Below are 15,381 nucleotides of genomic sequence, written 5' to 3'. Positions count from 1 at the left end.
TAAACTTGCAGCAACAGACCAGCTAAATGGAAGTTCCTTTCCCCACAGAAAAGGGTAGTGACTGCCCTGAGGAAGCTGGTTACCCCAGAGAGCTACTGATTGGTTGGGCATTAGTATGGGGTTGGGAAATCCACAGTAGGTACTGTTTTCAGAACAATATATTAAGTGCTGAAGGGGTGTGCGATCAAGATGGCAGATGATCCAGAGATCATTGTGAATGTTGGGTAAGTGGGCTGCTTATCTATGCAGGAGCTATAGATGGGAACCAAGTGCCCTTTCTGTGCACCCAGCAATTCATTAACCCCCAGAGCATAATAACAGAAATGGATGCCACTCCATGGTGGTGCAACCCTTGCTGGATCATCATGATGACTCCTTTATGTTCATGATGCGTGATGCCAGAATATCTAGTGACTCTGGGCTTTTCGGAAAAGGATAGTGGGGCCCATTCTTCCCACCCCACAACATAGATATTTATGGATCCTCCCTCTCCTAGAGGCTGAGCGTGCAGCCTCTGCAGCCGGTTCGTTCAGCCTCGCCCAGTCCAGAATGTAAGGATCACATGCAGAGAGTCACTCTCAAGAAGCCACCAGATGAACTCCACAGAAGGTGAGGGGAAGAAAGTGGGTAAAATGACACTTTTTTACAGAGCAACATTTTTAAAGAAGTCTAATGAGTAATACAAAGCAAAACAGGGCTTCACTTCAGATTATGTTATTGGGCCATACAATATACTGTGATTTACATTAAAGTCAGTGCATTACAGATCCCCTTAAGTGAAAAAGTTATGGAACGGGTAAAGGACCAGGCAGGTTTTAGCAGAAAGAGGGTTAAAAACTCGTCCCAAAACAGTGAACTGTCCTGCTTTCTGCCAACAGAGATAAGTGGATCTGCAAGTGCTTCTCAAAGGAAGGCTGATGAGTCTCATTGGCAGTGGGCAACTTATTGTGGAGGGTTTGGGTATCTAAACCTGCAGGCATGGAGCTAGGGCAGAGTGTGATCTAGGTGGCTTGTTGGGTCTTCATTTGTATGACAGTGGAAGTGAGGGTTTGATCTGAGGCAGTGTCAATGGCTGTGACAAGCCTTCTGTTTAATGTTTTGTAGGAGAACAGAAATTTTCTATTCTTCTATAACAAACCTCACCCACACAGGGGCTTTAACTCAACTCAAGCATGCAGAATCCCTTGCCTGTTTTACTGCTGTTCTGACCAGCTTGTCACAAACACTTAACACCAAAGATACAGGTGTACAGTTTCCTCTAAAAATATCTACTGACTGTGGGATTTTAGCCTTCTGTATGCAGAGCACCTTACCTCTTTCCTCAGACAGTGTAGATGACAGTGAGAAACTGATTGTGACAGGTAAGTGGATATCATGTTGTATAACGGGAGCTAAACAAGAGGAAAAAGGAAACAGAGTGCTTGTAAACATGGGGCAAGCCAATTTCTTAAAAAAAGATTTTCTCTTTTAAGCAGAAAGACTGCAGTTGCATACAAAGAGCTGAACAAGACTTGTCCAAGACCAATGGCTCGGCACTAATTATTGTGATACCGATGAACTTTCTTGGCCCAATATTTCATTGCTGTTTCACTCACCTTGAAATGGGAAACAGTAAGTGCTTTGATGAATGGTTTGAAACATTGCCTAGTTTCGCTGTCATTGTTACACTAAGTGTTTGTACCTCTAACGTTAGCTGCCAGGCTATTTCGCAATGTTCTAAAGCAATACTTCTCAGTGAGTCACAACACATCCCTGCACAGCCAACAGGCACGCTAGCCTAACAGGAAGAATTTTCTTTTTTCTAGCTGCGCCAGTGTGGCCATCTTCTCTAACCTAAATATTAGAGCAAAACACAGTTGCACATTCTACTTGCCTTTGTCTCCTAGAGGCTTATTTGGTGCCATTTCAGGATTCCTTTTTTCCTTTGCACAATCTGCAGGTAAAGCACTCTTCTTGCGCCGACCTTTTGCACATTGAGTCATTTCATGATCCATATATTCAGACCCCAGTGCCATCTTGTCACAGTCTTGTGATGCTTGGCCTTTCCCTGATCTTATGCTTTTGTACCTCAGGGACTGCTGGTGCCTTTTACTGTAATCAGCAACTTCAGTGAGCTCCTTCCAGCTGTCGTTCAGGAGATTTACAATTCCCTGAGGGAAAATAATATCATAGCTAGCAAAGAGCTGCAATATTTCTCCAAGTTCATGTAAGATGGTGGGAGCCATGTACTTATATTCATCCAACAGGCTCGGCTGTATTTCTTCATCTGCTGGAAGGATTGAAGGCATTTGAGAGGGCTTTGAGCTGGGAACTTCACTGCTAGTTTTGCATAGGGAAGAGCCAGATATCTGAGGCAGAAATGGATATTTCTCTCTTCTTGCTGTATCATCTTTTAAAGAACTGTCTTCATTTCCTTCCGCATGTTCTGCTGTACAACCAGGATTCCTGCATTTAAGCAGGCTGGGGAAAAGATATTATACCTTTTAAGTAACAATTATTTTTGTTAAATAATATAACCAGGGAGTATATACAGCAGAAAGATGTCCACCTTGAAGTGAACATTCCTGCCTACAGCCTCAGCAGACAGGCCAATGATTGAACTGATATGGACACTGCGCTACTTTTTCACCCCCAGAAGTGGTGCTTCTCGGTCAAGCTGAAACACTAACAAGGTTGTATGGTGAAACTTAACACAGCTATAGCAGCAGCTGAAAGACTTTCTATGGACTTCAATATGCTTTGGATCACTTAAAATAAATTCACTTACACCAACTATGCCTGCCCCTCTTAATAATGACACAACACAGTCATTGTTTTCGTAAACGATTTCCTCTCTCATAAATAAAATTAATATCAAATAAGTTCAAGGTTCTGCTTTTTAAGGGTGACTTCCATTAAACTGGGCTTTGGATGTCCAAAGAGGGCTTCACAGGTTGTTTGTTTTTTTCACTTTAGAAATATGTATGAGAAATATCAATTCTGCTCTTCCCTGGTTGTGGGAGGTATTGGAGCATACTTGTTTTGAACTCTCACACCTTCGTTGAAGGGGTGGAGGTGTTCAATCTTTACCAAAGATGTCTTTTATTCAGAATAGGTATTAACAAAGAAGGTTTTAAACCCAATCCTGCAAACTTTTGCAGGTGCTTAATTTTAAGCATGATTAGTTTCAATGGGAATGTCTGACATACTTAAAGCTAATCGTGAGCGTACATGTTTGCCAAGGCCTTAAACAATCTGGGTAAAATTGTCAGCACTACCAAAGTGATTTTGAACCTGAATCCCTTTTTCAAAAATGACTTAGGTGCTAAAGAGCTTCAGTCTCACTGAAAGCAAATAGCCTCCTAAGTCACTTTGGTGTTTCTGAAAAATGTATCCTCTGACTAAAAATCTTTCCCTCTCCGTTGCTCAACTTTTACTCTCTTGACTCTTGTGATGTCATCATTTCACTAGTTCTCTGTTCACCATAGAGTCTTCCAGGATTGACAAAACCCGAATTTCCAATGCAAAAACCAATTAGCCATCTACCCCGTCTTTTTGAAATTACAATCCCTATCCAACCTTTTGTAACTTTATATTTAATAAAGTAGTAATCGTTTTTTTTAAAAGGCATATGACCATTTTATTTCTTTCCAATTCACCTTTAAATCTTGCAACCTTACCGCTTATAGCCAATAATTACAAGGGGGTCTGGAGTGCCATAAAGTTAATGGCCACTACTGAGATCTGTAGCAAGGCAGTGAAGCATCATTCAAAAAGAATTTCATAAATCACTTACAAGGTATAAAGTGACTTGTAAAGGCGCACTAAACTAATAAGGAGCTCATTAGCATGCTAATGCTGGAGATTTCCCATTAATTTGTGCCAACTAATAGGGTTCTCCAGGCAGGTGTGTCCATCTCTCTGCAGGAAAAATATCAGTTTTAAAAATCAAAACAAATATTTATGCGATGCACCCTGCCTAAAGAATCCACCAGCAAAAACTAATTCACATCTTTCAAAATATTTACACCTCTCCCCTAAGGAACCATGCTGAAGTTTATTGCCTCCTAGTGAATCAGACAGCAGATGAGACTTTATGAAATTCAGATAGTGCCATGCAAATTAAGGAAGCATCTGGACTTGTTTAAGCATCAGCAAATTGGTAGTGATTTCACCTTTTTGAAATAAACAGTGGAGCATCGCTCAATAATCACTTGGAGGGAAAGGGCCACCTGTTGAATCATTTACCCCACTTCCTGCAACACCTGGGCTTTCTTTGGAGGTCTCCCAGGCCCTGGACTCCTGGTTGAGAACCACTGCTGTGAACTATCCATCATTCCACGCTGCTTCTCAATGTCATTGTAAGGTCCATAGGGCAGGAATATTTTTGTCATCATTATTATCTGCCATTTGTGTTATGGTAGTGCCTGAATATCCCAACCAAGCCTGTGGCCACTTGCTGCTAGCTACTGTGTAAACCTGGAGTAAGAAACAGTCTCTTCCCTGAAGAGCTTGCAATCATCATATAATGTGTTTCTCTGGGGTACTTAGGAGAACATGTTTCCTACATTTGCAGAGCTGAATTGTAACCATTAAAGATTTTAGGTGCAAACTCATTTTCTTTTTAGTTTAAGTAAATTTTAGGTTATCATTGGCCATTACTGGCAGTTTTCTTAGATTGTTTTTAAGTTAAAAAGAATTAATCATATTGAAACAAACTCAAAGGGAGATTTTTCAAAGGCACAAATGGGAATCCAGGGAAGTTGGGTGTTTTACACCCATTTCTGCCTTTGAAAATTTTCTTCTCAACTACTAATTGGTGGAAACTCCCTTACCTGGGAATAAAGCCCGTGGGATGAGAATTTGTGGTGAGTGAATTGAAATCAGTGGGTAGTTCTTCTGGTAGTTTCTTGCCCCGTTCTTTTGTTCTAGATTTCAGCTAAAACAAAATATATATTTTGGATTAAACATGTAAATGCTGGGGGGAAAAGAAACAATACTGTGCTAAAGATGAAAGGAAATACCTGGTCAAAGAAATATATGGGTCCTGGCTCCAGGGTTACCGGCAGCGGCATTTTCTCCCTTTGTTCCTAGAAGGATGAGAATGTGGTTATGCCAACAGAAAGTGGGAATGAAAAGTGTTAGTATTTTCTGCAATATGATTAAGGTAACATTATTGTTTTCATTGCGAGACCCTGAAAATCCTCTCCAGTTAACAAAGAAACCACCGCCATAGGAACAGCAACAAAATGTTGCATAATTAATTTTTAAAATGTTTTAGCTGTGTTAAAAATTATATGAAGTTCAAAAAAATTCAGTTTATCAATTTTTGACACATTCATGTTCGTATTGCTCCACACTAGCTTCAGCAACTTCTTGTGGCATATTATCTGTAATGACTTTTCTTTGGTTTATTATGTGGATAAAAATGTAAAAATGGCAGCAAGTGTCATTTTGAGAAGTGACTATCACCCTGTGTGTACACAAGCAAACTTCACCAAATAGGGTTTTTATTATGCCTTTTTCACAGATATATAACAAGTATCTTAAATATGTATTCAAGAAATATTGTTTCAAGTCTAAGGCCTTGATCCTGGAAGGAGCTCCACACAGGTGGATGCCTGCAGCCATACAAAGTCAATGGCTCTCTGCTTGAAGGCAGGGGTCTGACTGCATGGAGCACTTCATAGGAGCAGGGCCTAAAACATGTTTGTGTGGAGATGTAGATATACTGAAATAACTATTTATCAAGTAAACAATCTGGGAATTTTAAAAGTGTAGATCTTACAATAGACTGGAAATTATTTTTTTTCAGTTATGTAACATTAATCTTATCACCTTTTAAAAACAATTGTTCTTAAATGAAATGCAAGGGAGGGTGCAACTGCAAAAGAGTTGACCTGTTGAATACACAAAGATCTGCATTTGAACATGCACATAGATGTGCCCCGGTTTGTGTGTACAAATGACAGTCGGTGCACTCCAACTTATGGTTTTTGCAGCTAGATAGGGGAACATGAATTTTCACAGATACACTCGTGCTCTTTGAAAATCTGGCCTCAAAATGACATGAAGATTATGACAAAACTGACACAAGAAAGGAAATTCAGAATTCATGCTGACAGGCTGCACGTAAATTGTGGCTTGGTGAAAAAGGTATGTGCCAGTGGCCAGGACTTAGGAAAACAGGCTGCCAGGATTAAGTCTGAGTTTCTTGGCTTCTGTCAATCGTGTCACTTTTAACTTTGATTGCATATTTTTTTTTCTGTTTTAAATACAAATTTTGAAAAGGAACTTTCAGAATAAAAAGAGCCATTTATTTTGCTCATGCTACAAACTCAGACATCTTTAACAATATCTGTAACTCTCATAATTAATATTACTGATTATTTTAGTTAAGGAGAATCTAGTGGCACAGTGTAGGACCCACCTCCCTTCTCTATGTTCAGAAATGGGGTGAGGAGAGAATCTCTCTCTCAGAATGAGTATATAAAAGACACTTTCTCTGGTATAGTAAGCTGCTTTCTTTGTCAGATATCTACTTTTACTTTGTCAGACATCTCCAATCTTCAGGGCTGATGCTGAAGTCTTTACTCATGTGAATAGTTCCAGTAGTTTCAGTGGGTTTACATGTGAGTAAGGGCTGCAAGTTTGGGCCCTAAGCTTGGAAGAGAAGTACTAAAATCTCATAAACATGCAATTGAATGAATGAAACTAGCAACAGAAGTACATTTGATAAATACATTGATACTCCACTTCAGAGTTGAATGTAGACTGTTCATTGCCTATTCCCCCTCCATTTCCCTTGTACAATAAACACATAAAGGACATCTCCCTTTCTTGGCATAAATATAAGACTTGAATGAAGAAAAAAGGATAACATACCCTGAAAGAAGCCTTTCCTTGAAGAACAGAACTTCTTTTGCTAGTAAAAAGATGCAAATGCAAACTGCCTCCTTAGAAAGAGAGAAAAGGAGGTGTGTCAATGTGCTGTCTTTCTACACCGAGTTTAAAGTCCTGTTGCTTAGTAACCACATACTCTGGACTGTACTCAACTATAATCCCTTTTCTTAACTTCTCCAGCCCATGTATGCTTGTGTCTGGAGAGTTAGCTTTCAGTCCCTTCCTCCACCCCCAAAAATTGTTTTCATGTATTTCTTTCTCAAGACTCTACACTGGCTCTACCATCCATTTTATTTGGCTACTGTCAAATAGAATGTCATATTTCAAAACACAGGATTATCTAACATAACGCAATTTAAACACGAACAACAGGAGACTGACTTTAACGGAGAAAGGGCCCAAACGCGAGTTGGTGAGTGAATCCCTCAAGATGTGGATAGCACTGAGCTCTTCTTAAACCTTGGGGATCAGTCCCAAAGGAGCAGGACAAGCTCTCCAGCATACAGTTATTGATACATATTTGTGATTCGTTATCACTTTATTAAGTCAATTCCATTTCTTTATATCACTTTATTAATTCTTCTATTTTAAAAATGTGGTTCCCATTTACAGTCTTCTATTATTCATGCCATCCTGCCATTTATTGCCACTAATGAGTTAGTCATGCAGTTTTAACTCTTTACAATATTTCATTTCCTCTGTTATTTTTGTATTCATTTCTTGTCACCTTTGTAAACTACTACTGCCACTAATTCTTTCTCCTATCACACATGTGCTGCTTTGCTCTTCTCACCCCCTCCCTTATTCACCGTGGCTTGTGTTCTCATGCTCTGGATTTTCAGCTCTGCATTGTTATTACTCTCACTTTTTCTTCTCTCCACCACTGCTCAATATCATCTCCTCCTCTCTAGTCCCCTCCTGACCTACTGGGCTTCCATAAACTTGCAGACCTCCATTATCTCTAACCCCTGCTATGTAATTGTGAAAACAAATGGGCTGGAAAATTTCCTAATCTTACGAACAATTAAGGAGCAGGATAGGGAGCACCACTCAGTGCATCTGTCCCAGTCCACATGGCTGCCTCCCTCAGCTCCCCAGAAGGGACAATGGCTACATGTGAAGCTGAAAGACAAAAAAAGTACTGGAAAATGGGAACACGGGTATGGACCCGCAGGACTATAATAGGCACAATATAGATGATATGCACAAATAAAAACAATAAATAAAAATGAAGGCTTGGCCAGGATTAAAAAACAAAAAACACCTGCTCTGTGCATCCTCCCTCCTATCTAATTAGAAAACCACACAGCAAAGAAATAGATTAAAGCTGTCCGAGGCAGCAGTAACATTATATATATATATATATATATATATATATATATATATATATATATATATATATATATATAGCTATGCAATATATTGTTAATAAAACGAAAGGCTGATCCTTTGTGGCCTACCCTAATCAGCTACACACTGCAGAGATCCTGATAAGGGAACATGAATAACAGAATAGCAGAAATGGGAACAGTGTTAAAAAGTTAGCAGCCTTGTCTACACACAAAAGTTGTACTGTTTTAACTATACTGGTACAACTTTCAGTGGATACAGTTATACAAGTATAAATATGCTTATATCAGTATACTTTATTCCCATACAGGAAGGGAAACAAATGATACTGTCATGAAGCAGCTTTTTACTAGCATAACTCTGTCCATACTAGGGGTTGTACTGGTATAGTTATAATATTCTAGTATGAAAAATATCAGACCCCTGACTGACATAGTTATACCAGTACAAAAACTGTGGGTAGACCAGGCCTACTGGTATCAGGAATAAAGTTGACTTAATTAATCAAGTTGTGATGAATGGCAGCACAGCTGTTCTCCCTTTTTGTTTTTATACTACTTTACATCTATATTGTGTTTTACAAGCAAAGAATGTGGGAATTCTACAAATTTCAATGTATGGCATTTCCCTCACATTGTTTCCATCCCCAGCAAGCAAGAATGGTGGGTGGACAAGGGCTATAGCGATAGAAACAATGGAAAGATTTTTTTGTATGTGGAATAGTCTATCTGGTCTGTCACTGTGAAAGATAGGGTGGACTAGTGGTCCCTCTGAACAACAGGATTAGAAACCAGGATCTCGGGTATACTAATCTCAGCTCTGTGCATAACTCTTGCTCCATGTGAACTCTGGCAAATTACTTAACTTCTCTTCCTCACTTTTCTCACTCTAAAATCAGGCTCTTGTGAGGCTAAGGGTTCATTGCTCTTTCCAAGCAACTCCTGTCTCAGAGCCGACAACTCACTATACCTAATACACTACTGTACCTAAACACCGTGGTATTTATCCATGACAGGTACTGAAAGATTGTAACTTATCAATACTCATAATCATTGTGAGATGTGTGTATGGATAATATTTCAGCAATAATGTAACTATATTGAAAACTATACCTTATTATGACTTGAAGTAAAAGTTAGTCACCAGCAAATTGTATGTCTCAGTAATGATTCAAGTGGGAGGCAGTTACGACCCCTCTCAGGTCAGCCGGTGATGTAGTGCACGGTTCAATTGTCTACTCTTGCCTGATCCCAGAACAGTCAATGGAAAACCAGCAAAGACAACTACAAACAACCAAAACCACTTGGAGGGGAAAGGCATATTATAACAGAGAGGGGATCAACTGGTCTGTGAATAAAGACAAAAGACTGAATCATATGTAACAGTGTGGAGAAAGACACTCTTCGTCCATTTACTAAGTGAGTGCATTTACTAAGTACTAATTTACTACATCTTGTTGAGTGGTCAAATGAAAGATTTGATCTTAGTTCCTGTGAAACCAGCCCCCTTGGCAAGAGACTGAACTTTGGAGAGGAAGCTACCTTATTAGCTAAGAAAGGTAACTATTAATAAGTGTAGGCCCTAGATCACGTTTTATTATTTCATTTCATAGTAACCATTTATTTCCATCACTCTCTATTGTTTCTAGTGGAACCGCCATTCTTACTTAAACCTTCTTTAGTTTTATTATAAGTCTGTGTATTATATATAAGTGGTGATTTAAGGTTCACCTGGTAAACTGGGGTACGCTGTTTCTTTGGGAGCAGGGGATCTGGATTCCTTGATGTAGCCAGTGTCAGGGGCTGGATATCACAGGGGAACTCAGGTTCAAGGGGACTCAGGGACTCGGGTGCACCTCTTGTTAACTTGCAAGGCAACATCCGGGCTGGCATAGGCCAGAACAGAGTGTTTGAGTGGCTGACAGGCTGATGGTATCAGGGAGCTAACAACAATCTGCCACAGGCAAGATTCCCTCTTCGTAGAGGCAGGGGGTAAAAAGGTGACTCACAGTCCTAGATACCTCAAGACCCATCAGAGAGGGTTAATTAGTTTGTTCAGTATACTGAAGTTATAAAATGCATAACAGCTCTAAGTGTTATAATTGTTGTATGCAGTGTTGTTGTAGCTATGTCAGTCCTGGGATATTAGAGAGACAGGGTGGGTAAGGTTGGTCCAATAAAAGATATTACCTCACCCACTGTATCTAAGTATTAGATACGGTATTGTTGAGGACAACTTCCTGGTGCAAGTGCTGGAGGAACCAACTAGGGCTCCCGCTCCTCTTGACCTGCTGCTCGTAAACAGAGAAGAATTGGTAGGGGAAGTAGAAGTGGGTGGCAACCTGGGCAGCTGTGACCATGAGATAGTTGAGTTCAGGATCCTGACAAAAAGAAGAAAGGAGAGCAGCAGAATATGGACCCTGGACTTCAGAAAAGCAGACTTTGAATCCCTCAGGGAACTGATGGGCAGGATCCCCTGGGAGGCTAATATGAGGGGGAAAGGAGTCCAGGAGAGCTGGCTGTATTTGAAAGAAGCCTTATTAAGGGCGCAGGCACAAACCATCCCAATGTGTAGAATGAATAGCAAATATGGCAGGTGACCAGCTTGGCTTAACAGAGAAATCTTCGGTGAGCTTAAGCACAAAAAGGAAGCTTACAAGATGTGGAAACTTGGACAGATGATTAGGGAGGAGTATAAAAACATTGCTCGAGCATGCAGTGGTGTAATCAGGAAGGCCAAAGCACAACTGGCGTTGCAGCTAGCAAGGAATGTGAAGGGTAACAAGAAGGGTTTCTACAGGTATGTTAGCAACAAAAAGAAGGTCAGGGAAAGGGTGGGATCCTTAGTGACAGATGACGTGGAACAAGCTGAAGTACTAAATGCTTTTTTTTCCTTGGTCTTCACAGACAGGGTCAGCTCCCAGACTGCTGCACTCGGCAGCACAGTATGGGGAGGAGGTGAGCAGCCCTCAGTGGTGAAAGAACAGATTAAGGACTATTTAGAAAAGCTGAGCCATCCGTGGGGCCGGATCTAATGCATCCGAGGGTGCTAAGGGATGTGATTGCAGAGCCATTGGCCATTATCTTTGAAAACTCATGGCGATCGGGGGAGGTCCCGGAGGATTGGAAAAAGGCAAATATAATGCCCATCTTTAAAAAAGGGAAGAAGGAGAATCCGGGGAACTACAGATCGATCACCCTCACCTCAGTCCCTGGAAAAATCATGGAGCAGGTCCTCAAGGAATCCATTTTCAAGCACTTGGAGGAGAGAAAGGTGATGAGGAACAGTTAACATGGATTCACCAAGGGCAAGTCATGCCTGACCAATCTGATTGCCTTTATGATTAGATAACTGGCTCTGTGGATATGGGGAAAGTGGTGGACGTGATATATCTTGACTTTAGCAAGCTTTTGATACGGTCTCCCACAGTATTCTTGCCAGCAAGTTAAAAAAGTATGGATTGGATGAACAGACTATAAGGTGGATAGAAAGCTGACTAGATTGTTGGGCTCAACAGGTAGCGATCAACAGCTCGATGTGTAGTTGGCAGCTGGTATCAACCGGAGTGCCCCAGTTTTATTCAACATCTTCATTAATGAAGGGGCCGGTTTTATTCAACATCTTCATTAATGATCTGGATGATGGGATGGATTGCACCCTCAGCAAGTTCGTGGATGACCCTAAACTGGGGGAGAAGTAGATATGCTGGAGGGTAGGGATAGGTCCAGAGTGATCTAGACAAATTGGAGGATTGGGCTAAAAGAAATCGGACAAGGTTCAGCAAGGACAAGTGCAGAGTCCTGCACTTAGGACAGAAGAATCCCATGCATTGCTACAGGCTGGGGACCGACTGGCTAAGCGGCAGTTTTGCAGAAAAGGACCTGGGATTACAGTGGACGAGAAGCTGCATATGAGTCAACAGTGTCCCCATATTGCCAAGACGGCTAATGGCATATTGGGCTGCATTAGTAGGAGCATTGCCAGCAGATCGAGGGAAGTGATTATTCCCCTCTATTTGGCACTGGTGAGGCCACATCTGGAGTATTGTGTCCAGTTTTGGGCCCCCCACTGCAGAAAGGATGTGGACAAATTGGAGAGAGTTCAGTGGAGGGCAACGAAAATTATTAGAGGGCTGGGGCACATGACTTACGAGAAGCTGAGGGAACTCGGCTTATTTAGTCTGCAGAAAAGAAGAGCGAGGGGAGATTTGATAGCAGCCTTTAACTATCTGAAGGGAGGTTCCAAAGAGGATGGAGCTAGGCTGTTCTCAGTGGTGGCAGATGACAGAACAAGGAGCAATGGTCTCAACTTGCAGAGAACAGGTCTAGGTTGGATATTAGGAAAAACTATTTCACTAGAAGGGTGGTGAAGCACTGGAATAGGTTACCTAGGGAGGTGGTAGAATCTCCATCCTTAGAGGTTTTTAAGGTCAGGCTTGACATAGCCCTGTCTGGGATGATTTAGTTGGGGTTGGTCCTGCTTTGAGCAGGAGATTGGACTAGATGACCCTCTGAGGTCTCTTCCTACCCTAATCTTCTGTGATTCTATGAACTTATTCATAACAATTATCCCTTTGAGTAGGAACTGCTCCTATATGTATAGCCTTTTGCTTTCTGTTATATCCCTTTGAAAGATTCTTGTGGGGGAACGTACAGTAGTGTCCACATTATTGGCTTCTACACCACTCTCCTTTGCAATGAGTTGCCAGCCTGTCTCCCTGATCCCCTCCGAACAGAAGCCCAATTCTCTGAACGTATCTAGAGTCACGCAAGTGGTTCAGATAATGGCAATGGAGTTGAAAGATGGCTCCACCAGGCCTTTTTTTTTGTCCAAATGTTATGTACAGTCGCCATACAGCGCAAGACAACAAAGCAGGGGAAGGGGGATCAGGGTGGTGGGGTTTGGTTGTTTTTGCCAGGGTGGGTTAGAGAGGTGACAATACTTGGAACATGACTGAAGGAAGATGCCGCAACTCTGAAATTTGAAAAACTTCTGCAGGCCATATAAGTGTTCAGAACACGGTATGGGGAGGGGCGCCTGGTCAAACGGTGTCAAAACGCTTTCCCCGTCGACACACAGTCTTCCTCCGATGTGCTACGGGTCGGGGCTGACACCAGGGAGACGGAGGTGGCCGGGGCAGGCCCCCCTCCAAAGCCCCCAGGCTGCCAGGGGGCGCAGAGCAGCCCCGCACAGGCAGCGCGCGCACGCGCACGCGCACAGACTCCTCCCTCCCCTCCCAGCAGCACGCGTCTCGTCGCCCCGCCCGGCGGCCGGTCTCGAGCCTTCCCGGCATGCCCCGCGCTGTACCATCGAGCGCGGCGCTGGTGGCGTGGGGCGGTCCCGCTGGGCTCTCCGTCGGTGTCAGGCCGCGGCAATATGGCGGGCGCGGAGCAGGCGGCGAAGCATCTGAACGGGGAGCTGCTGCTGGAGCCCGAGCCCGAGGACGCGGAGGGCGGCGCGGTGGGGCCCGGTGCCGAGGAAGGCGCCAAGAAGAAGCGGCGGAAAAAGAAGAAGGGCAAAGCCGCCTCCGCGGGTAGGGGGCCGGAGCGGGGCCTGGAGACCCTCCCGCGGGCAGGGAGCGTAGCCGGGCAGGGCCCCGCGGCGGCGGGCGGGCGGGGGAGGGGCTAGAGTTAGTGTGGGGGGACTGGGGCGAACCTCCTTGGCGGCGGCGTGTGACAGGGAGGCTGCCTCGGGAGGGGCTCGGGAGTGAAGCCGCCTTGGCGGGGGGCAGCCGGGGCCGGGGCGCGTGAAGCGGCTTTTGGGGGCCGTCTGTGGGTGGGGCTGGGGTGCGAGAAGCGGCCGTGGAGGGGGGGGTTGGGGTGTGTGTGTAGCTGTGAAGGGACTGGGGGGCAAGTCTCTCCTTGATCTGGGAGGGGGTTCTGGGATCGTGGCTGCCACTGGGACGGGGAAGTCTGCTCTGGGGTCAGTCTGTCAGTGGTGGGCCACGATGAGACTGATACCGTAATTGGCTAGTATCTTTGTGGCCTTGCTGTTGTTTCCCTCACTCTCTCTGCTCCTGTTGCTTGTCTTTGAGGCGGGTGATGTGAGGTGCCTGAAGATCACTCAAAATATAGTGGTAAAGATGGAAAGAGTCGTAGCATTGGCACAGGGACTGTTGGTTGCTCATACGTTTGCGTGAGAGAGAAAGTTCCTGTATGTTTCAGCTCGCAGCGTATTTCTGGGACAGTTTGCAGGGAGATTGTGAATGCTGTTTTGTACACAGCAATATCCACCCCTATGGCCAGAGATAAAGAGCATAATTTTGTTGCCTTAAAGTTTATCCCACAGGAGGGAGCCTTTCCCTGCTAACCTCCCAAATATTGTACATAGAGATCTGAGGTGACTCTGTGCAAATAGCGTAAGGAAATGACAATCTGAGTTTCTTTTAACAGGCTAGAAGTTAGAGATGAAGATACTTCGTGTTTATCATTATTTTCATAACACTTGTGTTATCTCCCTGGAGCAGGCTGGCGCTAGGGACAGCAGAGTTATACAGACAGAAAAGAACTGTAGTTATTTGAACTATTGGATAATCTTACCTTTATGTGCAGGTTTTTATAATGGCCCCTGTCACCATAGTACCTAAGAGTTGTTATTACGTGTTCGCTACTTTAGAAAAGGTGAGAAGTGCTCTGATATCTTCATAATGAGGGTGGCAAAAATATTTAGATAATTTTTTTTGGTTTTTATATCACAATTCAGAGCCATTTTATTGTGTTAAATCACACTTTATCTTGCAAACAGGACAACAAGAAACAGAGAGAGAATTAGAAGGTGCTCTTGATGATATAGCAAAACAGTTGGATAAACAAACACTGGAGGAGAAGGAAAAAGATGATGATGATGAAGGCAAGTGTAACATTTTTGTTTTTCTAACATCTAAAATGAAAGTCTATGAAGTGCTTGAAATTGTACTTTCTACAGCTGTCTAGTTTTTTCCAGTTTAAGTAATTTTTTTCGTGCAAAGTTGTATATTTGCAGTATCTTTTCTTCATATTCAGTAATTTGCTATCCTCATTCACTGTTAAGCAACATTATGTTACTTGAGCAAGAGGTTAAATTTCAGACAAACATATTGTGCAAGCTGATAGCAAAAGTTGTAGCTGGTTTTTGTCCTTATGGATTTATACCACAAAAGAGATCTTTTAG

At 42.8% G+C, this 15,381-nt stretch overlaps 2 protein-coding genes across 2 annotated transcripts in view; one reads left to right on the top strand and one right to left on the bottom strand.

The window, feature by feature from the left end:
* The window catches only part of LOC102948162 (uncharacterized protein C3orf20 homolog), a 50,817-nt gene extending 43,886 nt beyond the window's left edge, over positions 1-6,931 (bottom strand). The window contains exons 1-5 of the mRNA XM_043545850.1: positions 6,865-6,931; positions 5,004-5,069; positions 4,815-4,918; positions 1,874-2,460; positions 1,314-1,391 (exon numbers count right to left, since the gene is read on the bottom strand). Coding sequence (XP_043401785.1) covers positions 1,314-1,391; positions 1,874-2,460; positions 4,815-4,918; positions 5,004-5,054 — 820 coding nt within the window. The 5' untranslated portion in view covers positions 5,055-5,069; positions 6,865-6,931. The remainder of the gene's footprint in view (positions 1-1,313; positions 1,392-1,873; positions 2,461-4,814; positions 4,919-5,003; positions 5,070-6,864) is intronic.
* Positions 6,932-13,414: 6,483 nt separating this feature from the next.
* METAP2 (methionyl aminopeptidase 2) overlaps positions 13,415-15,381 on the top strand; it is a 33,591-nt gene continuing 31,624 nt past the window's right edge. The window contains exons 1-2 of the mRNA XM_037884901.2: positions 13,415-13,765; positions 14,977-15,081. Coding sequence (XP_037740829.1) covers positions 13,609-13,765; positions 14,977-15,081 — 262 coding nt within the window. The 5' untranslated portion in view covers positions 13,415-13,608. The remainder of the gene's footprint in view (positions 13,766-14,976; positions 15,082-15,381) is intronic.

Source organism: Chelonia mydas, chromosome 1 (assembly GCF_015237465.2).
Source record: "Chelonia mydas isolate rCheMyd1 chromosome 1, rCheMyd1.pri.v2, whole genome shotgun sequence".
NCBI lineage: Eukaryota > Metazoa > Chordata > Testudines > Cheloniidae > Chelonia > Chelonia mydas.
This window is presented reverse-complemented; position numbering and strand designations above follow the sequence as displayed.